This window comes from Balaenoptera musculus, chromosome 20 (assembly GCF_009873245.2).
Source record: "Balaenoptera musculus isolate JJ_BM4_2016_0621 chromosome 20, mBalMus1.pri.v3, whole genome shotgun sequence".
Classification (NCBI taxonomy): Eukaryota; Metazoa; Chordata; class Mammalia; order Artiodactyla; family Balaenopteridae; genus Balaenoptera; species Balaenoptera musculus.
In genome coordinates this window covers 43,888,950-43,912,779 of record NC_045804.1, presented here as the reverse complement: position 1 = coordinate 43,912,779, position 23,830 = coordinate 43,888,950, and the positions used below count along the sequence as shown (strand labels likewise).

The 23,830-nt window shown below is 39.9% G+C and overlaps 2 protein-coding genes across 4 annotated transcripts in view; one reads left to right on the top strand and one right to left on the bottom strand.

The window, feature by feature from the left end:
- Positions 1 to 23,830, top strand: part of FAM222B (family with sequence similarity 222 member B) — a 64,424-nt gene that overhangs the window by 27,257 nt on the left and 13,337 nt on the right. The window lies entirely within an intron of this gene.
- The window catches only part of TRAF4 (TNF receptor associated factor 4), a 35,768-nt gene continuing 23,661 nt past the window's right edge, over positions 11,724 to 23,830 (bottom strand). The window contains exon 9 of the mRNA XM_036836585.1: positions 11,724 to 11,773. Within this exon, the coding sequence (XP_036692480.1) occupies positions 11,769 to 11,773 (5 nt within the window). The 3' untranslated portion in view covers positions 11,724 to 11,768. The remainder of the gene's footprint in view (positions 11,774 to 23,830) is intronic.

Here is a 23,830-nt window from a genome sequence, read left to right as displayed (position 1 = left end):
CTGATGCAGTAAACCAAAAAAAAAAAAAAAAGCAGGTTAGGATAGGAGTGGGTTTTGGGAACTGTTCTGCATCGTGTCCATTGAGGCTGTCTTCACCATTTTCCTACTTGGGACTGCCTTAATCAGCAAAAACAATCTGAAAAGGAAGGAGGTGCTAGTGGAAAGAGGGATCAGCCCCCGTCAGATGGTGGTTAAAGGAAATCCTGATAGTTGTTAGCGATTAACTCTGCTAAAGTCTCTCCCCGAGTACAGTGTTACCGGCTTTGTGTAGCACTCAGCCCTGTTGGAGAAACCTAGCTAGAGCAAGCAAACTTACCTTGCCGTTACTGAAACTTAAAAGTCTTATCTTTTTCTCCATCTGTATATTTCTCATTCATAGGCTCTCAGAGGGATTAGTTTCTGTCATCAAAAACCAAACTTTAAACAAATCCAGATGAATTTTGTTTAATTCATTTATTTTTTAAAGTGCCCCCCCATGAATTCGTGTGGCTGTATCATTACAATTTATATGTATGTCTTGAGTTCCTTTGCTTCTACAATGTATGTATCCCTTCTTTCTGAAGGACAGAGCTCATCTTCAGCCAAAATCAGGAACCTCTTTATAGGTTTTTAATTGAGAGGAAAGTTATCAATTGAAGATAGAGAACCCAAAATTTATGATAGAAACAAAGGGAGGGGGTGTGTGTGTGTGTGTGTTGAGTGGCAGTGTTCATGGTAAACTTGTTTGGACCAGATTTATCTTAACGTTGATTAGCAAAGAGCTAGAATGCCAAAAGTGAGGAATATCAATTTTTTTGGCAGCACTTTGGTAAGTATTAATTGAAATGATTGAGAGTTGAGTCTTGTAATCCAGATTCAGTTTCCAGAAATTGTTCTAACGGGAGTTCAGTTTTGAAGATAGAATTGATATGCTGGAGCTGTTTTACCATTTAAGCTAGATTAATATTTTTTCTTTACATTGATTTATTTTATCTCTAATCAATAAGGAGCAGTTTGGGGTAAAAGCAAGTATTATAAAGACTAGGGAGGATGGGGTAGGGAACCATCTCAGTTGTGGAAACTTACTAGGGATCAGGAACTTAGTATACTTTTTTTTTTAAATTGCAAGTAGCCTTAACATAGAGTTGTGCAAAAAAAAGTAGATTCACAGTAAACCTTTGTTAGATTTTGGGTTTTTAGTTTATTACCCATTTATCCCTTAAGACTCCATGAATCATGTTTAAATTGAAAGGCAAAGAGAATCCCCCAGATGTTGTCTTACCCAACTTGTTATTGAGAATGAACTGTTAAAAATCACTTTGAAGCTTTGACGGCTAGCTAGTGTATAAAACGAAGTGTACTTTGATGTCTATATAGTAAGCTGAGGGAGTGACAAAATCCACTTGGAGGCCATGTTAAAGCATATACAACTTCAACTTACTTCTACCAAAAAACAGGTTGTCCTCCTATTTGATATCTAGGTGTTTTTTTCTTTGTCTACTCATGAGTGAGCAGTTAATACAGCTTTATAAAGTTACATTACACTTTGCTCACTTAATGTTTTTATATTTCTATTTTCTTGACAGATTTGTGTAATCTGTATTTTGCACGGTGCAAAATACCAAAAGAGTTTTTCCCAGGAGACAAAAGGCTATGTATAGGACTAATCATAGGTGTGTATCTATACTGATCTCCAATTATCATTTAAGGGGGATGGAAATTCAGATTTGGTCCTCTACAAGGAAACAATTATATGAAGCCATGACTTTCCATAATCTCTTAGGTTGAGGGGACATGGTGCAGCTGAGGTTCAGTCCACTGATTTTTCTTTAGCAATCTGTTTTTATCCATCCTGCTTATTTCTGTGAGTCACAGCTTAGAATGTGTTAAGAAAAAGGGCCCTATGTTCTCTCTAAAGGGAGACTCAAGCCCAATCCCCCATTCTCATCAGAAGTATAAAATGGTCCCCTTGAGAAGGTGAAGGAAAAGATTGGACCCTTGGCATTGTTTGATTCTCATGATAATCAACTTGAGTGTTGTCAGGTTTGGAATTGGGAAAAGCTTGCTCAAGGTGAGAAAATATTAGAGGCAGAAAGACCTGGGAGACAATGAATGCATTCATATGGAGATGCGGCTGGTGGTAGTTTTTAGCTATTCAGCTCTGTCAGTCAGGTGTCTGAGACAATATTTTGTGTGTTTAAGCACAACCCCCTCCCCCAAAGGTTGACTCTTGGAAGCTGAATCTTTTGAGGAAGTTGTTTGCTGTCTGAATCCAGAGGGTAGAGGACTTGATGGAGTCTGTTATCTGTTTATGGCTTAGATAAGGACATGGAATTGATTGCTGGTGAGTTACTGAACTCTTCCTAATGAATGGTTGCTAGGCAAAGTGCATCTCAATCAGTTTAATCCTCAATAGTTTACAGGTCTGCTCTTGGTGAGGGCCAGAGCTGTCTTTCTAATGATACTGCCCTTTAAGAATCCTGTTGGATGTGCATATATGTTGCTCAGTGGTTCAAAAAAAAAAAAAAAAAAAAAGAAGACTAGAATAACTTGTGTGTTTCATTTCATCCATCTAAAATAATTTAGCTTTTGGTAACCTGGGTCAGCATTATCATTAACTTCTCTCCTGGATCAAGTGGTGGGATGAAGTTGCTCTCCAGTGTTAAGATACCACTGTTTGATTATCTTTGAGTTTGTAACTAGTAAGGCAGTGAACTAATACATTCATTTTGGAAACAGGCCAGTGATAACACTGCACTTGGGCCTGGATGGATGGAAAAATAGGACAGAGTAAACAATTGAGGGCATAAATAATGAATCTTCCAACTGAGCCCTGGGAGAATGAAGGAGATTATCCTCAGAGCTGTTCAATCTGGCAGCGAAAGGGGAAGAGTCCACTGAATTAATTACCCTGACTTGTTTGATACTGCACTTATTATGGGATTGTTAGAGCCATTCAAAATAGAGTTGCCTTTTAGATATAAACTTTTAATCCTTTTTTTTTTTTTTAAGCCAAACACCCAGATAGCTCATCTGTTTCTTAGAATCCAGGCCTTTGCTCCCTCCCCCAACTTTGTTTTCTGTATTAGCATTTTATGAATACTGGACAGTCCTTTTGTTTGGCCACATCTTAGAATTTTGCTTAATTAGAGATTTCATCATCTGTAAATGTATATAGTAATAGAAGAGAGGACCTGAGCCTGGTTTAAAGGAATTATTTGATACCTTGAGTACATAGTACCTTGAAATTAAATGTCGAGTTGTAGGGTGTAATATATAACAACTCACAAAAGGTTAAGACAAGAATTCCTTCAGCCCAAGAATCATTTCCAGTATTAACATAAATATTTTTACTTTTCTTCCAATGAATTAAATAAGCACTCTCTTAGTGGTCTCAGCATTTCTCTGAGGTAGGGAAAACTAATGCCTCAAGAATGTCTAAATAACTTAGAAAGTGATTTGGTAGTGAAGCCAGACCCAGAGCCAAGGTCTCTGAATTTCTAATATGTTTAATTCTTTTATCCAAGAACTCCTTTCAGGGTCCCTATTTGAAATGATTGAAATTTTCCTATCTCTACCCTGAGAAGGTGTTTTTATTTCTCTAGTTGTGAAGAGAATCCAAAGACCAAGATGCCATGATCAGTCAAGAGAAGGAGAAAGGTTCAAGATGAGGTGTTGGAGGAATAAAAGAGATGTAAAGGAAAGGCCAAATTGAAGTTTTATTAAATTTGGTGCCGATGGATCCGGGGCGGGGTTGGGGGGGAGCGGGTGGCTGATTAGATCAAATTTAGTCATAGACTGAGTTTGTTGCATTTAAGCCTAGCTGAAATGGGCAGGAGGCATCTTTACCAACATACAGGCAGAACTCTAGTTAAGGGCTCATTCCTGATCAGAGAATACAGTCAGTTCTTGATTATTCATGCAGAAGGGCAAACAGGCAAAGTATAGACAAGTAAAATCCAAAGATATTCCTAGGCCACATTTTTAAGCAATAGCTTTAACTTCCTCTGCTTTTTAACTGCGATTTTCCAGCTGAACAAACTGATTAAAATTTTGTTTCTTTGTCTGGTCATTCAAGAGACAAGTAGGTGAGATTGCCACCAGCTTGGTTTACAGTCAGTTTCTTAATCATCAAAGGTAGTGTATAGCTCAAAACAGAACCTAGAAAAGTTCAGCTCAGTTTTGTATCCTTGAGACAGTTTGTTTTATTTACTATTTTAAGATTTGACCCTTGTTATAGGACCTAATTATACTGAGGTTCTATGGAAAACTGAGATTTTCCAGGTAAATCATAAATCTTGACACTGGCATGTTTTCTTTGTTGGTGTCTTCTTGCCCCACAGATATGCAAATCATTCATCATATGTGGGCAAGCTGTAGATAGCCAAGCCAAAGAAGAACTATTACCAAAGTAAACCCCTTTTCTAACACTGGGCTCTGTGTACTCTAATGATGGGAGCTGTTGGCCGAAATGAAATCCATTTACACATTAGATTGTGATCAAAGAAGTACTATAAATTACAAATTCAAAACTGAGTATTTCTTTAAACGCTGTTTGGTGGGAAAATGTTCTCTCTCTCTCTTTAGTGGAAGATCAACTGAATATTACAGCAGATTTAAAAGGCAATGTTTTATAACTACTTGCTAATTCTTGGCACTCAGCAAAGTGGTTTTGAGGATCAGTTGCTGATCTGAGTGAAAATCAGATTTTATGCCACTTGCAAAATTGAAGTGATTTACACAGCATCCCTGTTGCTTCAGAGGAGAATCATAAGCATTATTACTCACAACTTAATTTTTTTCTTTCCTTCCAAAAAAGCTAAAGTACTTCTGCCATTGACATTTCATTTATCACTTACTATGTAAAGGATAGGACTTAATCTATTTTAAAAGGAAAGGGGTATCAAGACTATGAGAAGTTAAAGGCAGCTCATCCCAGGTCACAGTATATCAATGGAAAAGTCACATTTCCTGGGTTCCTGAATGGGCCTTCTTTATCACCCAGCTATTCAGCTGGAAGTGGTTTTACTATTATGAAGACATTAATTTTGTAGCTGTGAAGGTAGTGGTTGGCTTTTGCTTATCTTATTCTCCCAGAACCTCTTTCATTCAACAGAAAGTGGGACCAGTGGATTAATGAAGAATCCATATCTTGGTTCTGACCTGTCGTGCCAGGTGTTATTGTGCATTCACTAAAGTGCTTTACTGAGGATTTTAGTACTTAGGCTTCATTCAGTCCCTGTGAGGTATGCTACGATTGGAGTGTGATACTGTGTTAGAACATTTCTCCAGAGAGATGAAAGGAACCTTTCCTCTTAAGAAAAGTGCTTTGCCTTTTTCCATATCCTGTGGCAAAATTCAGTTGGAACAAGTTGCTTTTTCAGCAAGCTATATTTTAATTTTTGCCTCTTTCAAAGCTGAACAAATGTCCCAACTAAAAAGTGTCGTTCTTATCATTCATAGTATGTTCTGGAGAGATTGTTCCTTAGTACACCTAGAAGTGAGAGGCTGATGCCACTTCAGTCTGCATGCCAATTTTGTAGCTCTCTAAAATTCTGTTTCTACCAGCTCCCTCCATCCCCCTGTCCACAGCTGCTCATCTTTCAGCTCCCCACAACTAGAGAAACGCTAGTCTTTATTAAAGTCAGAGTTGCATCCGGCAGCAGTCTTTGTGTGTGTGCTAGTGGGCTTGCATTACTTTTTGCATTATTTCTTGAAGAGTATTTCAGCATTACAGAAACAAAATTTTCTTCTTCAAAACAAATTTATCAATTGCTTTTTATTAAATGTGCAAGTACCTAAGAGTTAAACTTGAAATGAGAGGGGGGAAAAACTATTTTAGTTATAGTTTAATTGCTAAAAAAAGATCTCTTATGTAATTAAAAGCTGTACTGCTGCCTTGCACTGAAACTAGCAGATAAAGCATGGAGAAAGTACAGTTTCTCGGGCTTCCCTGGTAGCGCAGTGGTTGAGAATCTGCCTGCCAATGCAGGGAACACGGGTTCGAGCCCTGGTCTGGGAAGATTCCACATGCCGCGGAGCAACTGGGCCCGTGAGCCACAATTACTGAGCCTGCGCGTCCGGAGCCTGTGCTCCGCAACAAGAGAGGCCACGACAGTGAGAGGCCCGCGCACTGCGATGAAGAGTGGCCCCCGCTCGCCGCAACTAGAGAAAGCCCTCGCACAGCAACGAAGACCAACACAGCCAAAAATAAATAAATAAATAAATAATTTAAAAAAAAAAAAAAAAAAAGAAAGTACAGTTTCTCAGTGAGGACCACACTCTGACTATGCTATTTAAGGTTGCCGCCCCATCCAGTCCTCCTCATCTCCTTACACTGTTTCATTTGTTTTTTTCATAGCATTTATCACCTTCTAATAGTCTATGTCACTTACCTATTCATTAAGTTTATCTGACCCTTGCACTCTACCTCATGTACAAATGGAAGCACCATGAAGACAGGAGTTTTTGTCTGTTTTTTTCATTGCTGAGTCCCTAGCTCCTGGAGCAATGCCTTGCTACATAGTAGGTACTCAATAAATATTGGCATTAATTAATTGGAGGAAGTACTCTTTAATAGAATAGATATCTGGGGATTAGAACTGGAGTGATGGGAAGAGAATATTATCTTCCTGGAGCTAGTACTAAATTAATTAGATTACTTAACTACTTAAAGGGAAATAATATTTATGTGAAAAAACTCAAGTAAATGGGATTAATTATCCTAGATTAGAGAAATGACAGACATTTTACTTTATTATTTTTAATTAATTTATATTTTTGGCTGCGTTGGGTCTTTGTTGCTGTGCGCGGGCTCTTCTCTAGTTGTGGCGAGCGGGGGCTACTCTTCATTGCGGTGCGCGGGCTTCTCATTGGGTGGCTTCTCTTGTTGCGGAGCATGGGCTCTAGGCGCATGGGCTTCAGTAGTTGTGGCACTTGGGCTCAGTAGTTGTGGCTCGCGGGCTCTAGAGCACAGGCTCAGTCGTTGTGGCACACAGGCTTAGTTGCTCCGCGGCATGTGGGCTCTTCCCGGACCAGGGCTCGAACCCATGTACCCTGCATTGGCAAGGGGATTCTTAACCACTGTGCCACCAGGGAAGCCAATGACAGACATTTTATAGTATGTAAATATGAAGGAACATTGTATAAAGATAGATGGCTAGCTCTTATTCACCTACACGAGGGCAAAGGAATAGGCTGAAACTTCTGAACAACGAAAATAAGACATGCAGAAGAATTTACTGATTTTGAGAATAAACACTGGAACAGGTGACCAAAGAGGGATGGTTTCTCAGAATGGATTTTCAACACTGGCACCATGTTGGCGGCAATGGTGAGAATGGAAAGAGCCCAGAGCCAGGAGTCAGGAAATCTGGTTGTAGTCCAGGCAGTTACTAGCTTTTCCTAATTTCTTCATCTGTGAAAATGGCATTAATGATACCTGCCCAGACTATCTCAGGGCATTTGAGAAAATTAAGTTAGAGAATCAATGTGAAAGCACTTTGAAAATTGTAAACCTCTCTACAAATGTAAGCAATTGTTAATGATTTTACAAAACCACCTCTGTAAGTGATTTAGAATCTTGGAATCTGGAAATTGGATTTAGTGGTTGTCTAGTCCAAATTCTTAGCTACTGAAAATAAACTCTTCCATCATTCTTAATGAATGGGTCATTGCTTTTGCTTTAGCGTTTCTAGTGCTGTGCCACTGTTGAATAAGCTCAAATTATTGTTTATGTTCACTGAAAATTGCCTTTCTTCAGACTTTATGAACCTATTTTTGATCTCTGGAGCTCAGAGATAAAGCTGCTTCCTCCTTTCTATGACAGACCTCTTATGACACCTTTATTTGAGATCTTCATCATCTCACACCTCGAAATCACTATAGCCACTTAAATGACTTCTGCCATCTCCCATTTGTCTTTCACACTTCCAGCAGATTTATTTAAAATAGACATCTGATCATGTTACTGTCCTTAAAACCTGTTCCTATCTCCCCATGGCTTCAGGATAAAGTCTGACATTAGCTAATAATAGTTATAACTACCATCATTGAGCATAGGCACTGTACTAAGCACTTTATAAATATAATCTCATTTAATCATCACAATTAGTCTATAAGATGTCAGGGCTACTTTTCTGCTGATTTATTTATTTATTTTAATTTTTAATTTTTTGGGGCTGCGTTGGGTCTTCGTTGCTGTGTGTGGGCTTCTCGTTATAGTGGCTTCTCTTATTGCAGAGCACAGGCTCTAGGTGTGCGGGCTCAGTAGTTGTGGTGCACGGGCTTAGTTGCTCCACGGCATGTGGGATCTTCCTGGAGCAGGGCTCGAACCCGTGTCCCCTGCATTGGCAAGCGGATTCTTAGCCACTGTGCCACCAGGGAAGCCCCTGCTGATTTATTTTTAATCTGCTATTCTGTCCCTCTAGTATAAAATATAAGGCTCTTCAAAATTTAACACATCAGGCTCATCTCCAGGTTTAGCCCATACACCCGACACTCTCCTCTCCATACCAGACCACTTGTGGTTCCCCAGACAAGCCAGTTAGTTTTACAACTGCATGCCTTGCATTATGCTAGTTTTCTCTGTGTAGAGTGGCCTACCTGTCTCAATCTGGTAAATTCTTGCTCAGCCTTCAATGACCCATATTGTTTTCTCCCATCTTTCTCATTGTTTCCTGGGAGTATTTTTTTCATTATTTGGGTTTTCAAACAGCTCTGTTTTCCTTCCTTCCTTCCGTCCTTCTTTTCCTGAAGTTTATTTATTTATTATTATTTTAAAATTATTTATTTATTTATTTACTTGGCTGTGCTGGGTCTTCGTTGCGGCATGCAGGATCTTCAGTTGCGGCATATGAACTCTTAGTTTCAGCACGCGGGATCTAGTTCCCTGACCAAGGATCAAACCTGGGTCCCCTGCATTGGGAGTGTGGAGTCTTAGCCACTGAACCACCAGGGAAGTCCCTCCTGAGGTTTAATTGATAAACAATATGATACTAGTTTCATGTGTACAACATAATGATTTGATATTTGTATATATTATGAAATGATCACATTAATCACATACCTCATCAAGGTTTTATCTGCCATATCTGTATTCTTAATACATAGTACTACTACTACCATAGTGCCTAGTGTATCATAGGTGCCCAGTGAATGAATGAATGAATGACGTTCCTACTACGTGTCCTCTTTTACAGGTTAAACTCCTGTTTCACTTTGTCCATATTACAGTTTCTAGATCCTTCTCTTTTTTACATACTGGATGAGCTATTCTTAGGCTTTTCCATATTTCACATCGGAAAATGTATTTTGATGACTAGAGGAAGTAAACTGCAACCTTCCAAAATAACTTTTATTGAAAAGTATACCAAATGGACAGTTGGTCCAGCTGCTTCCTTGGGGATGGTTCTGATTGCATTAGTAATTTCTCTAGCCACCTCCTTGCTGGGATAGAGCCCAGACCACCTAAGAAAAAATAAGCAGAGGTAGCACTTTGTACTTGTTTTTCTCTTTTACCTTCTGTCACCTCAGGAGGTTACTGCCTCCTGCTCACTTTACAGGTCATTGTAGATATAAAGACCACAATTTTCCCCTTTTGTAAGAGTGGCTACCCAAGATGCCATAATACCCTTAGGAGTCTCAGTCTCTTGGGCTGTAGACAGAATTGAAAAGCAGAGAGTCTGATACTAATTCCAGGGGAAAGGGCACAGTTCTTGTCCAGAATTGAAGGCAGATGAGTCAGGCAGCAGGAATCTATCAACTCCAAAGTCAATTCAGAAGCGATTTAATCTTTGCTATTGAAGCAGATCTGCAATGCCATTTGCCTGTCTAAAAATGAGATTACCCAGGATTCTCTTACAAGAAGATAAATTATTTGTGTAACAGTAGCTCCCAGCCTTGCATAATGTCTCTTCTTACTACCACATGCTAGTGGCACAGGGCACATCTCGTGTATAGTACTAAGGTGTGGAGATCAGGCCACATTGCTTTACTTAGGGTGTCCGGGGAAAGTTAACAGTTCTCAGCAACTCTCAGCCTTAATAGGCTTGGTTATTGTTAAAATTCATCTTTATCCAAGGAAGTGTTGGTTAATGATTTTTCTCTTGGCCCAACATGCCTGGGCATTAGCTGGAATTGCTGAGTGATTTGCAGTGGGGAAGCCATGAGAGCAATTTCTTGTTTGTCCACAGATTATCATTAGCAGTTTCATTTGCAGATTGAAGGAGCAGGAGGAGTGGGCTCTTCTCCAGTTGCAGCTTCCCTATGACTAGGGCGTTAGTTCAATTGTGTCCAATTAACTTTTATTGCAGACAGTGGTGATAATTACTTGCGAGTCAGTTTTTTGGCTGTAGTTATCCTAAGGCTGAAGTATGAACTTGATGGATTTTAATAACCAGAGTGACATGTTTCACTCCACTGCAGTTACTTATTTTTCCAGACTTCTTTTAGATAGGAGGTCAAAGCATTGTAAAAATCCATTTCAGAATTAAAACATATTGTCCTTTTAAAGAGCTGTGTAGGATCATATTTTAAAAGAATCTATGAGGAGCAGCCTTAATGGCTTTTTATATTCTGACATCATATCCTTGAGTTCATTGCTGCTTATCATGGGAGAGTAGACTGAGATGGAACTAAATGTCATTCACAGGAGTATGTGCTTATTGTAAGATTATAGTAATTAGCAAGGTGCAGTTTAGTCCTCTGCTTGCACTAAAAGTGCAAAAGAAAACTTTTGGGCACTAAAGTCAGTATGGGGACTTCCCTGGTGGCGCAGTGGTTAAGAATCCCCCTGTGCCAGTGTCGCCAATGCAGGCGACACGGGTTTGATCCCGGGTCCGGGAAGAACCCACATGCCACGGAGCAACCAAGCCTGTGTGCCACAACTACTGAGCCTGCGCTCTAGAGCCCGTGAGCCACAACTACTGAGCCCATGCGCTGCAACTATTGAAACCTGAGCACCTCAACGAAGAGTAGCCCCTGCGCGCCGCAACTAGAGAAGCCTGCACGCAGCAATGAAGACCCAGCACAGCCAAAAAAAAAAAAAAAGATAATAATAATAATAAATTAAAAATTAAAAAAATAAAGTCAGTATGACACTGAGGACACGTTTCTTTAGCTCTATAGGAATTTTAGTTTGTGATTTTTAAAAGAAAGTTGCATAATGTCTTTGGAAACAATCCTTGCTAGGTAGAGAAAGAGGGAAGAAACAAAAGGAAATAGTTTGTCTTTCTCTAAAGATGATGAAGTTCCTTTGCTATTTCCTCTTTCTCTGTTGTTGTTTGATGGTTACCCTGAATTGGCTTGTAAGCAAAATTTTCTCTCTTTAACACGAGAAGAGTGAAGCTGATTCCAGCTAGGGCTGTTCCTCGATCTCTAGGTGACTTGCTGCTGCTTTCATTCTGGATGTTGTTGCTCACCTTATTGTCCTTTGTTGCTAGGCTCTCTTCCCAAGGGCCTGTCAATCTCCTTAGATATTTTCATGGATGTGGCTGCATAAAAATTTTGTTGAGGATAAGTTGCCAAAGAGTATGGCCATGCATTTTAAGAGTCTGCTTTTGTTAGTGTTTGTTTAAAGTAAGGGAAGGGGAATTCCCTGGCGGTCCAGTGGTTAGGACTTGGAACTTTTATTGCCATGGGCCCGGGTTCAATCCCTGGTCCCTGGTCCGGGACCTAAGATCCTACAAGCCGCGTGGCACAGCCAAAAAAAAGGGTGTGGGGGGGAGAAAGTTCATGGCTGCTTGGAGACAGGCTATAATATAGTTATTCCTCTTCCAAAACTTCCATGATCACCCTAAATAGGAAAGAAGAGGAAAGGATGAGTGATAAACATCATCTTTGTACTGCTTCAAAGCTCTTCATTGTTACTGAAAACCTTTCTGCTGTAGAATAACCAAGACTCTGCCTGCCAGCTGCTGCTGGTGTGAAAGTAGAGAAGCTAGTTATAGTTGCTACATTTCAGGAAGTCTGGAGATAAAGCTTATGATGTCATTTGAAACTTTTTGTGTAGTGGGAGGAAAGAGTGTCAAAACCCTGTTACAGTCTGGAAGATATAACAAGGCTTTCCCTTGGAGCATAGGTTATATGTGTTTAGAAGAAAAGGCCTTGAAAAACTCTTACTAAAACATGAACTTGATGGAGATGTTAGTGAATGTCAGGCCTAAAGAAAGGAGGGTCATTAATAGTGCCTCCTTCAGGATAAGACATTGCTTTTGGAACCTTTCTAAAGGTGAAATTTTCCATCTTTAGGGTAAGAGAGTTGTATGAAAGCCACTTAGTGGAAGCATTGCCAGAACAGAGTGGAGGTTGGGAGAGAATTTGAAGTGCAGGCACAGGAGAAAATGTTATTCAGATAAGTGCTGAAAAGAAATTAGAAGTTGATGAGGCAGAAAGATACAGGAAACCTATTCGAGAAGGCAAGAATCCCAGTGTCGGCACGCACCAATTCAGAGATGTCACCTGCGTTGAGATAAAATGAGAATGGTTTCTAACAGACCACTCTTCAACTCTTCTTTATGATCTCCACACCCCCCCCTTCAGATTTCAACACTGCTATCTTGTTTTTTTTTGTTTGTTTTAACAATTTTAGTAAAAAATTTGGAAACAGGGACTTCCCTGGTGGCGCAGTGGTTCAAATCCGCCTGCCAATGCAGGGGACACCGGTTCGATCCCTGGTCCAGGAAGATCCCACATGCCGCGGAGCACCTAAGCCCGTGTGCCGGAACTACTGAGCCTGTGCTCTAGAGCCCGCGAGCCACAACTACTGAGCCCGTGTGTCACAACTACTGAAGCCCGCACGCCTAGAGCCCATGCTCCACAGCAAGAGAAGCCACCGCAATGAGAAGCCTGCACACCGCAATGAAGAGTAGCCCCCGCTCACCACAACTAGAGAAAGGCAGCGCGCAGCAATGAAGACCCAGCGCAGCCAAAAAAAAAAAAAATTGGAAACAATCTCAAATTTATAGAAAAGCTGCAAGTACAGTACAGAGAATATTTTTCTTCCTTAAATCATTTGAGAATAAGTTGCTGACTTGATGCATCATCATCCTGAATACTTTGGTGTTTATCTTCTACGAACAAGAACATTCTCCAACATTATCACAATTCAGCCATCAAAATCAGGAAGTTAACATTGACAGATTGCCATCATATAATTCTCAGACACCCCTCAAATGTTGCTAGCTGTACCAGTAATGTTCTTTATTACAAAAAGGGTCCAGTTGAGGATCATACCTTGCATTTATTTCTTATGTCTTCTTGGTCTCCTTCAATTTGGAACAGTTTTTTAGGCCTTCTTTGATGTTCACGACCTTGACACTACTGAGTTATTTTGTAGAAAGTCCTCAATGTAGGATTGTGTAATGGTTCCTCGTGTTTAGTTTAGGTTATATATCTTTAACAGGAATATCACAGGAGTGATGCTGTGTTCTTCACTGCATAATTTCAAGAAGTGCAGAATTTTTATTTGTCCAGTTACTGGGAATGTTTGATCACTTGGTTAAGGTGGTGCCTGCTAGGCATTTCCAGTGTAAAGTTACTCTTTTCCCTTTGTAATTACTAAGTATTTTGGGAGGAGACAATTTGATACCATGCAAATATCCTTTTCCTCTTAAGCCTTTCAGTTTACTAGTTTGTTTACATTAGTATGGACTCATGATTTCCTATTTTATTCAACTTATTACATTTTATTAAATTTAATCTGTTATCTTTATTTACTTTGATGTTCAAATTATCCCAGATTTTGCCAGTAAATCAGGAAAAAAAAATACATAACTATATGTTTAACCCTTAAAGATGCCCAAGTGATTTGCTGTCCTTTTATTTCAAAGGTTTGGCTGACACTAACCCAAACTAACATCTTTTGAACAGTGGTAGGAAAAAAAGTTTCTAATTATTCTATTCCTAGTATATGCCTCCTTCACTCAGTGCATCCATTCTCTGTTCCCTCTAATTACTACTGTGTAAACTTATCTTTCTGGAGTTTCCCTCACCAGTTGAGCATCCTGTGTAGCCTCTGTGTTCTTTGACATGTCACCATTATTCTTTGAGCACTTCCTTTCCTGCACAGTAGTATGTACCAGCCTCATCTAGTACTTTCTCTGCCTCAGCCATTTCTCCAAGGAGCCTTTGTTCCTGTTAGTGGAGGATTTAGTATTTAGAAGCCAAGATCTGAGCAGACCCTATTGGGACTCATTGTTATTGAATGGGAAGTAGTCGCTGCATCCATCCCCTCTGGGGATGTTCTCACACCACTTGGGTTCTGGCTCCCCACATCAGGGCTCCCCACCCTCAACTTTGTGGATACCCTCCGCACTCTGTACTCTGTTTGGGTACCTTCTCTTTCTAATCCAGTTGAAACAGAGGGAATTGGTGAAAGTTGGTTAGGACACTTAGTTGGTGAGGGAGACCCCAGAGCGAGAAGTTGACAGAGTTGAAATTAGGACAGTGAATAGGTACACTGAGTAAAGGAGGCATGTACCAGGAATAGAAGAGCTGTGAACTTGTTTTCTGCCACTGTCTATAAAATGTTAATTTGTGTAGTGTTAGCCATTTCTTTGAGGCATCTTTGAGATAAAGGAAGACAGATCATTTAGACATCTGTAAGATAAAACGTGTATTTATATACTTTTTCCTGATTCACTCAATGCTAAAGTAATCTTGAGTTAAATTGCTTTGTTTGGGTGGCCCTTAATATTTCGTATAAGACACATATTTGACTAGTTAGAACCGGTCACACACTGACATACAACAATGATGAATGATTATGGAATTTCTCAGGGCCAGTCTGCTGATGGGTTGATCTGTGAGTGAGCTGTAGTACTTTGAGTCCTTGAAAAATTTAAAACTACTTTGTTAGTTTTTGTTTTGTTTCCTAAGGCAGTTCCTGAAATGAGGAAGCCTCCTAAAGCTAAGTTCAGAATCTTATTTCTGTGGGTGTTTACTCTAGCTATCAAAGTATTCTTCCAGCAGGGAAGGGACTGTCTCTCTGTTCTCTAGTCTTCCTGTGGATATAGCCAGTATTCTGAATTTCATTAGCCAGTTGTGGTAGTTTGCAGGGTATGGGGGGAGGTGTTGCTCCTCTTCCTCAGTAAGATTTCAGTTCCTGGGTCCTTTTGAGGTTTATCAGCCTCTCCTGCTTTCAGAAACACCTTTAGCTTCAGAAGCCTGGTAATTCCTTGGACATGTGGAGTGTGAGCCATAAAGCTTCAAGTGATAGTGAGTCTTAGTGAAATGGCAAGGCAAGATCTTTTGATTTTCACTAAGGCTATAGAAACTCTCCCCCAAAGTTGTTATACATCAGAATTCCTCACTGTCCTTTACTCAGGCTGGGACAGAAGGAAGGGCCTAAATGAACAGAACGTATTAGTGTATCAATCATGCCTTGTCCTATTACCTTAAAATCTGCCTATTGCCAAACTAACCCTAATAATACTAATACAGTGAAGGGTGATGTGTTTACTATAAGCATAACTTCATTCCCTACCTGCACTGAATTTACTAGCCTTACTGAAACTCTACACTAGAAATCTAAGGCACGTAAGCTCAAGGTATTGTGTACAGAGAACTAGTTCTAAGAAGGTAACAGACCAAATGAATATATGGTGGAAATAGTAGATGCATAGCCATGGAAAAGCGTGAGCTCCTTTTCACCCCCCCAAATTTAGAACATCTTAAAGAGCAGAGGGATGCTTCCTGTCAGAGACCTTGGTGGGCTGTGTGATGCCCAGCTTCCATCATAGTAGGCGTGTCCAAAATGGAAACTGACTTAGAAAAGGTATGAGTTGAGAGTATGTTCAGAGTTAGTCAAGGTTTACTTCTCACATTCAGGAAAGAGCATGAGAATAGGAAGGGAAGAGTTTTCTGTACGAGGATTGAGAATGAGAGATAACTGTGTTTGATCATTACTTGTAGTATTCTCTGATACAGTTTCCTCAGTGTGAATGATAGAGCTTTCCCCTGGGGAAGAAAGTCTGACCACTCGAACTTAAAGCGTTTCTTTGCCTTTATGTAGTCACTTTCCCAATGCAGTCTTACCTTGGTTATAGTTGCTGCCCCGCCCCTTTTTTTAAAAAGGAATTTTCACTAAAAGCTGATTCCAAAGTGTTAGGCTAGCCGAAGAGTTACAGAGTATAATAGTATAATAGAGTTACAGAGCGAAGTGCTGATGTGGGACAGGTAGTTCCCCAAATCCATAGGAAAGTCGATAATTACACTTAAAAAACAAAACCATGGCTTAGAATTGTATGTTTTTGTTGTATATAATAGTGTAGGAAGAGGGCTATGATAGGTACTTAATAAATATTGACTTGAGAGGCAGCCGTGGTATAGGGCAGTGTTTTTCGAACATCTTCATCTGTGCCCACAATAAAGACTGCATCCCAGTAAATACACACATAATTTAAATAGCTGGAATAGAGTCATGAAACAATAAGCATTCTTACTGTTACTCTGTGATTTTTTTTTTTTAAAGGCTGGTCACAGCCGACAGATTAGAAAATACTTGTCTAGTGGAATGAGCCACAAGTCTAGAAGTTACGACAGAGACTCTATATGAGGTCCACTATCCCAGCTACATATCACTAGGCAAGTTACCTAATCTTTCTAAACCTGCTAATCTATGGAAAGGGAATGATACTTATTCCATATAGATTAAAAGATTGTTTTAAATTTCAAGTGAAATACTGTATGCAAACGTGTTTCAGAGTATAAAGAACTATAAAATGTAAGGTGGTGGTTTAGTTGTGTTGGGAAAATAAAAAGTGACCTGGATTTTGATAGATTAAGAAAGTGGTAAGAGCCAACATTTGAATAACGTTCAGGCACCGGTGTCCTAAGCACTTGAGTATATTAAACTCATTTAATTCTTACAACAATCCCATGAACTAGGTCCATTTTACAGATGAAGTTGTTTCTTTCCCAAGGTCACATAGCTGGTAAGCAGCAGAGCTGAGAGTCAAACTCAGTCTTGTCTCTTAACCACTTTGATGTTTTGCCTCTTGTTAATCCAGATTTCTTCAGGTGATTTGAGCTGCACTTGACACTTATCTATATGTGAGTTTTCCCCTTTTGAAAACTTATGAGAAAATGACTGCCCTTGCCACCCAGTTTTTTCCTAAGTTACTTTCTTGGCTCTGTTCGTTTTATATTCAAGAAATGAAAGCTAAGTAGAATGTTATCCTGAACTAGATAGTCCAGGAATGAGAATTTATCCCCACAAAAGTGCTGTAATGCATTTAATGGTCAAATACAAATGACTTCATAATTTTTATGTATATATAATAAATTTTACAAAATTATTATTATACCATATATATATATATATATATATATATATATATATATATACACTTTTTTTTTTTTTTTTTTTAGTTTTGGCTGTGTTGGGTCTTTGTTTTTGTGTGAGGGCTTTCTCTAGTTGAGGCGAGTGGGGGCCACTCTTCATCGCGGTGCGCGGGCCTCTCACTGTCGCGGCCTCTCTTGTTGCAGAGCACAGGCTTCAGACGCGCAGGCTCAGTGGTTGTGGCTCACGGGCCCAGTTGCTCCGCGGCATGTGGGATCTTCCCAGACCAGGGCTTGAAGCCATGTCCCCTGCATTGGCAGGCAGATTCTCAACCACTGCGCCACCAGGGAAGCCCTATATATACTCTTTTAACCCAGCATTTATATTATAAGCATTTTTTTGTCCTTAGATATTTTTTAACAATATATATTTTTTAATTTGGGAGGCTCATACTAATTTTATTAGATGAATAGCCCATAATTTATATAACGATTTCCTTACTTTTGGACATTTAGATTGTTGGAGTTTTTGCACAATTATGAACCATACTACAGTGAAGAGAGTTGTATGGAAATCTTTGTTTACATTTCTGATTATTTCCTTAAGTTAGACTTTAGAAGTGTAGTTACCATATCAAGAGTATGAATATTTTTAAAACTTCATATTTATTTCTAGAAAGAATGTGTCAACATCTCACTTTAGTGACTCTTCAGTGTATCCTTGACTCAGTGTGTTCTAGATTTTTTTTCAAACATGTTTGTCAATTTTTAATCAAAAAATAAAATGTCATTCTATTTAATTTACATTTCTTTAAATATTAGATAGTTGCACCATTTCTTTATATGTTTAGTACTTGCTTATATTTCTCCAACGACTTTGGTGGGAGTTGTGTCTTCAGTCCACGCACATGCATTCAGATGTTGCTGTGGATCCTGTCTCCTTTCACTGCTCTCATTCATAACTCTTCAACACCTCTTCAAAATTTCATTAAAACCATTCTCTGCAGTTTTGACAAACTACTCTCTTAGGCAGTATAAATCAGTGTTACTCATTACATAGCAAAAATATGGGTTTATAAATGTCTCTTGAAATTTCTAAACCCAGCAGTGAGCTTGGATGAGGCACTTTAGACCCAGAAAAGAAGACACCTTGGCACCGGGGTGAGGAAACAGAAGCACACATAGACCCAAACACTCTCGTCTAGATTTGTTTTAGAATAATACCTTGTAGGGACTTCTCTGGTGGTGCAGTGGTTAAGAATCCGCCTGCCAGTGCAGGGGACACGGGTTCGAGCCCTGGTCTGGGAAGATCCCACATGCCGCAGAGCAACTAAGCCCATGCGCCACAACTACTGAGCCCGCGTGCTGCAACTACTGAAGTCCACGCGCCTAGAGCCCATGCTCCAAAACAAGAGAAACCACTGCAATGAGAAACTCTCGCTCACCACAACTAGAGAAAGCCTGTGCACAGCAACGAAGACCTGATGCAGCCAAAAATTTAAAAATAAATAAATAAATTTATTTATTAAAAAAAAAAAAGAATAATGTCATGTAGTTACGTACTCAAAATGGAGCAGGCTTATAAAAAAGTGAAATAATGCCATTTGCAGCAACATGGAGGAACCTAGAGATTACATGCTAAGTGAAGTAAGTCAAAAAGAGAAAGACAAGGGGAGTTCCCTAGTGGCCTAGTGGTTAGGATTCTGGGCTTTCACTGCCGTGGCCCGGGTTTGATCCCTAGTTGGGGAACTGAGATCCTGCAAGCCATGCAGCTTGGCCAAAAAAAAAAAAAAAAAGAAAGAAAAGAAAGACAGACAAATACCATACGATATCACTTATATGTGGAATCTAAAATATGACACAAATGAACTTATCTACGAAACAGAAACAGACTCACAGACATAGAGAACAAACTTGTGGTTGCCAAGGGGGGGTGTGGGGGAGGGATGGACTGGGAGTTTGGGATTAGCAGATGCAAACTATTATTAAATATAGACTGGATACACAACAAGGTCCTACTGAAAAGAATATGAAAGAGAATGTATATATATGTATAACTGAATCACTTTGCTGTACAGCAGAAATTAACACAATGTTGTAAATCAACTTCAATAAAACACATTTTTTAAGAAAATGAAGCAGGCTTTCTAAATGACCTTAAGTCTCTTAAATTTCTGTCACCCTTTAAACTTGAAAACCAGACTCTAGACTGAGTTAGGGGGCCTACTCTGGTGAGGTGATTCTGAGGCAAGGCAGTGACTAGAGAATGCGGCCTCTGTGCAGGTGAGGGGAGGAGAAAGGGCGTGAGTAAGCAACTCATTTAGATGTTCTTTAAACACATGCTTGCCAACGGTTTTTAACAGCCTGCTAAATTCTTCAAATTCTTTTTCCATGTTGTGTCTTTGATCTGTAAAATTACAGAAGCTATACTGAGGAACTGCCTTTTTCATTTTTACCAGAATGAATACCTGTCTATGATCTGACTTGTTTTGGGCTCAGTCAAGGCCTATTAAAAGACTTTTTAGACACCCTGAGTCTTAAAATTGCACCCAACTTTGATATCTTTCCTACAGATTTCCTTTTTTTTTTTTTTTTTTAATGATTAGCTCTTATGCCTCAGTTTCCCCATCTGGGTGTGAGATCTGTGCTTCTCTGGCAGCTTTTCATGGACTCATGTGCGATGTGGGCTTTGAAGATTAAAAACTGCCACATAATTATAGGTTATTTGTTAACTTATATTTAATCTGAGTAATAATCAGAAACTTTCTGATTTGATACAAGTTTCTACAGGAAATTGTAAAAGGTAAAAATCCAATATTTGTGTATTATCTCAAGGAAGCGGTTTCTTCTGGTTTCTTGTTATTCTCATTGTCTTGCTGGGCACAGTCCCAGGTACTTATGAGTAAAATTCTACCCAGCTTGAGAGCTCTGCTTGTGATTATGAATGTGGTTAAATACAAAGGTCAGTCTACCTTTCTAAAATTGTTCAGCTTAAGTTATAGTGATACAACCCTGATAGGAAACTGAAGGCTATTACATACGATAATGAAAAACTGCAAATTCTGATTTAGCGGCTTGCAATGAACACAGCCTGCATTTCACATTTTTAGGAACACTGATTTCTACCTAATGGGGATGAAAGTACAGAAGCCAAAGGATACTTTTCTTTTTTCTTTCTTTTTTTACTTTTTGGCCTTGCTGCACTGCATGTGGGATCTTAATTCCCGGACAAGGGATGGAACTTGGCCCCCTGCAGTGGAAGCATGGAGTCTTAATTGCTGGACTACCAGGGAAGTCCCAAAGGATACTTTTCAATACAATGCAAAAGTAGTACCTGGGCCTTTTTTTTTTTTTTTTTTTAAAGTACCTAGGCAGTTTTTGTCTCCTCTGCTCTCTCACTCTCAGAGTAAAGGCACCTGTGCACACACGGGCATGGACACTTTTTGGCACTTGTATTATCCATGTGTTTCAAGGACCTAAATTCAGATGAATTCCAGAGCCTGGGATTAAAGTATATTGCTATTCTTCTGGAATGTGAGCCAGTAATATTTATTAAACGTCTGTTACATGAATAATCTCATTTCTGACCCTGTAACTTGGAAGGATAAAAAAGACAGTCTTTGGAAGCTCACACTCGAGTTGAAAGGTTAGAATGTCCAGGGCAAATACTTTCCTAGGACCTGAATAACAAATTCAGGAGAAAGCACTGGGTCATAGATGAAATAAATAATAAGAGGATCTAGGAAAGAGTATTCATGCTAAAGAAAGCACTGGCAGAGAAAGCACCTTTAGGGACCAGGGTGGGGGTGGGAAACAGAATAGGAACAGGACCTGTTGTGATGGGTTTAAAGGGTAGTTAGAAATAATGTTTCCAGGGCTTCCCTGGTGGCGCAGTGGTTGAGAATCCACCTGCCAATGCAGGGGACACAGGTTCGAGGCCTGGTCCTGGAAGATCCCACATGCCGCTGAGCACCTAAGCCCGTGCACCGCAACTACTGAGCCTGCACTCTAGAGCCCACGAACTACAACTACTGAAGCCCGTGCACCTAGAGCCCGTGCTCCGCAACAAGAGAAGCCACCGCAATGAGAAGCCCGTGCACCACAACGAAGAGTAGCCCCCGCTCACCGCAACTAGAGAAAAGCCCGTGCGCAGCAACGAAGACCCAACGCGGCCATAAATAAATAAATAAATAAAAATTTTAAAAATAATAAATAAATTTTTAAAAAAAGAAATAATGTTTCCAAACCCCTTGAGCCTCTGTGTTCAGCTATGTGGAGATGGTTTGCAGCAGGGATAGTTCTGGGCTTTCAACAAAGTTAGTCCAGAGTGAACATCCATCTTTCTCTCCTGCTCTTTCTCCCAGCCCAGAGTTGTGAGGTTACAGTTACAAGTGACTTTAAGTCCCCTATTGAGTTAAAGATAGAGAAGAAAGATGCCTTTGAGCAATGACTGTTATTCAGATTGGGTAAATAGTGAAAAGTACAAGGTGTAGTTGGAAGTTCACAGTTACCTGGACTGACAAAAATTACCGGTTGAATAGATTATTTCATTGACACAGACCATAAGATGACTGATTCTGCAGAGTCTGATTTGATAAACATGTAATATTTGCCATCCTTGACCCTGTTTATTTTCCCCAGAGCAGTATTTCCGTTAGGTTTTAACCTAATTTCTTGGGCCCCAGGAGTAAAAGAATGGGAAACAGTAGGATAAAACTTCTACCCCCACTATTGAAAAGTAGTGTTTTTAGATAAGCCTTTTACCTCATGGATGAGAAGGCTTATTAATCAGAGATAGTGATGACTCTTTTAATTAATGTAGTTTCTCAGTGTTAATCATATTCTCTTAAGATGCATGTGCTTAGGATTTTCACTGTTGGGTATATTTTATAAAGTGGAGTCAAATTACATGGGGCATAACATTTCTTTTTTTTACTTGGTATTTCAGAGATGGCACTGCTCTCAATTTCATTTTTTAATTAAAGTCCATAAATGGCAGGTTTAAAATTTTGAACCACACCATGAATCAGAAATTGGGCTAGTCAACCTTTTTTTTGTGGCGGTAGTGGGGGGTTGTTTTTGAAGGTGGGGTTGAAGGCAGGGAAGGAAAAGGAAAGCAGGAGAGAGACTTGGCAAAGAAGGGTACTGGAAGGCACTAGGGTGTGAGTGGGAGACTATGCTGGGAAGTGATTACTCTAGATCGCTTCACCCCCAGCCCCCAAGTAAAAATATCTTTGCTAGCATTTTATTTTCTCTCCCTTCCTTTTCTCACTAAAAAAATATGAGGAGGAGTCTTCCTTTTCCTCCTTTTCTACCCTTCAGTGGTCGTAAGCATAAACAGGGACAAACAGTACAGACAGCGGAGGTTTTCCTACCAGCACAAACCTGTCCTAAGGCAGAGATGGTCCTTTATCAGATGCCACCCAGGAAAGCAGAGAGTGTAACATAACAACTCTTAATAAAACCTCTGTCAGTCTCAGTGGGGCGGGGGAGGTGGGGGGCATGGATGAAAGTCCTTTTGAATTTTCTCAGTGGGGACAGGGTTTTTTTGTTCCTTAATTAGAGGTAGTCTGGGAGAAGCTAGCACTTGTGCAAATGCCCCAGGAGAGTCTGGACACCTTAGTTCTGTGCTCATGGTTATACTGTCGTCCCCCTACTTAGGCAGCAGACCAGCTGGTGGTGGGAAAGCTGTCTGAGAGCTCCCAGAGAGGCTCTGCCAAGATCTTTTTTCTTTCTCTGTGGCGTCTGCAGCTCATTTGGTCTGAGCACCAGGTTACTACTTGATTCTGTTCAGTAGTCTGGACTTGAATTTTGAGGCCCTTTCAGAGAAGGTAGAGCTCATGTTGATTTCTTGGTCTAACTGTGCTTCTGGAAATATCAGCTGTAAATTGTATTGGAATTTAACGTTTAAGAAAAAGCCAGATGGTAATCAAAATGTGTGGGTGGTTTGAAGTTTTTAAATAAAAGGGTTGTGCTCAGCTGTCAAGCCTCCAGAGGAGTGCTTTATACTATGCATCCCTGCTTTCTAGAATGGGTTGTGGAAGGAAGTTGCTTCCTTCCTGTTTCATCACAACCTTCGTGACCTTGCCACATTCTCTGCCTTCCCTGCCCTGGCAGAATCTGATTCTTGACTACAGTAAAACTGCTCAAGGGGCTTGAAGATTAAGGATGGCAGAACTCTTAAAGAAAGGTTCACAAACTAAGGGCTGTACTCTTAGCAGCCCAGTTAATGCCAGTAAGAGCTCAAGAGTATTCTAGACTTGCTGGGTGATTCTGGTTGGGAACATAATCATAGAGGGTCCCAAGCTCTGGTGTCTTTCTTACTCATTTACTTCTTCCTGCCCAAACTAAAAACTGACTTTCTGGAGTCTTTACAGAATTCACCTCTTATTTTTGTTCCTTTGTTTGCTGTCAGTAAATCCATTAATGCCTTTTGCCACAGTTTAACTGGCTTAATTCTCTCCTGTTCTGCCTCTTTTTTTTTTTAATAAATTTATTTTTGGCTGCGTTGGGTCTTCCTTGCTGCGCATGGGGTTTCTCTAGTTGTGGCAAGCAGGGGCTACTCTTCGTT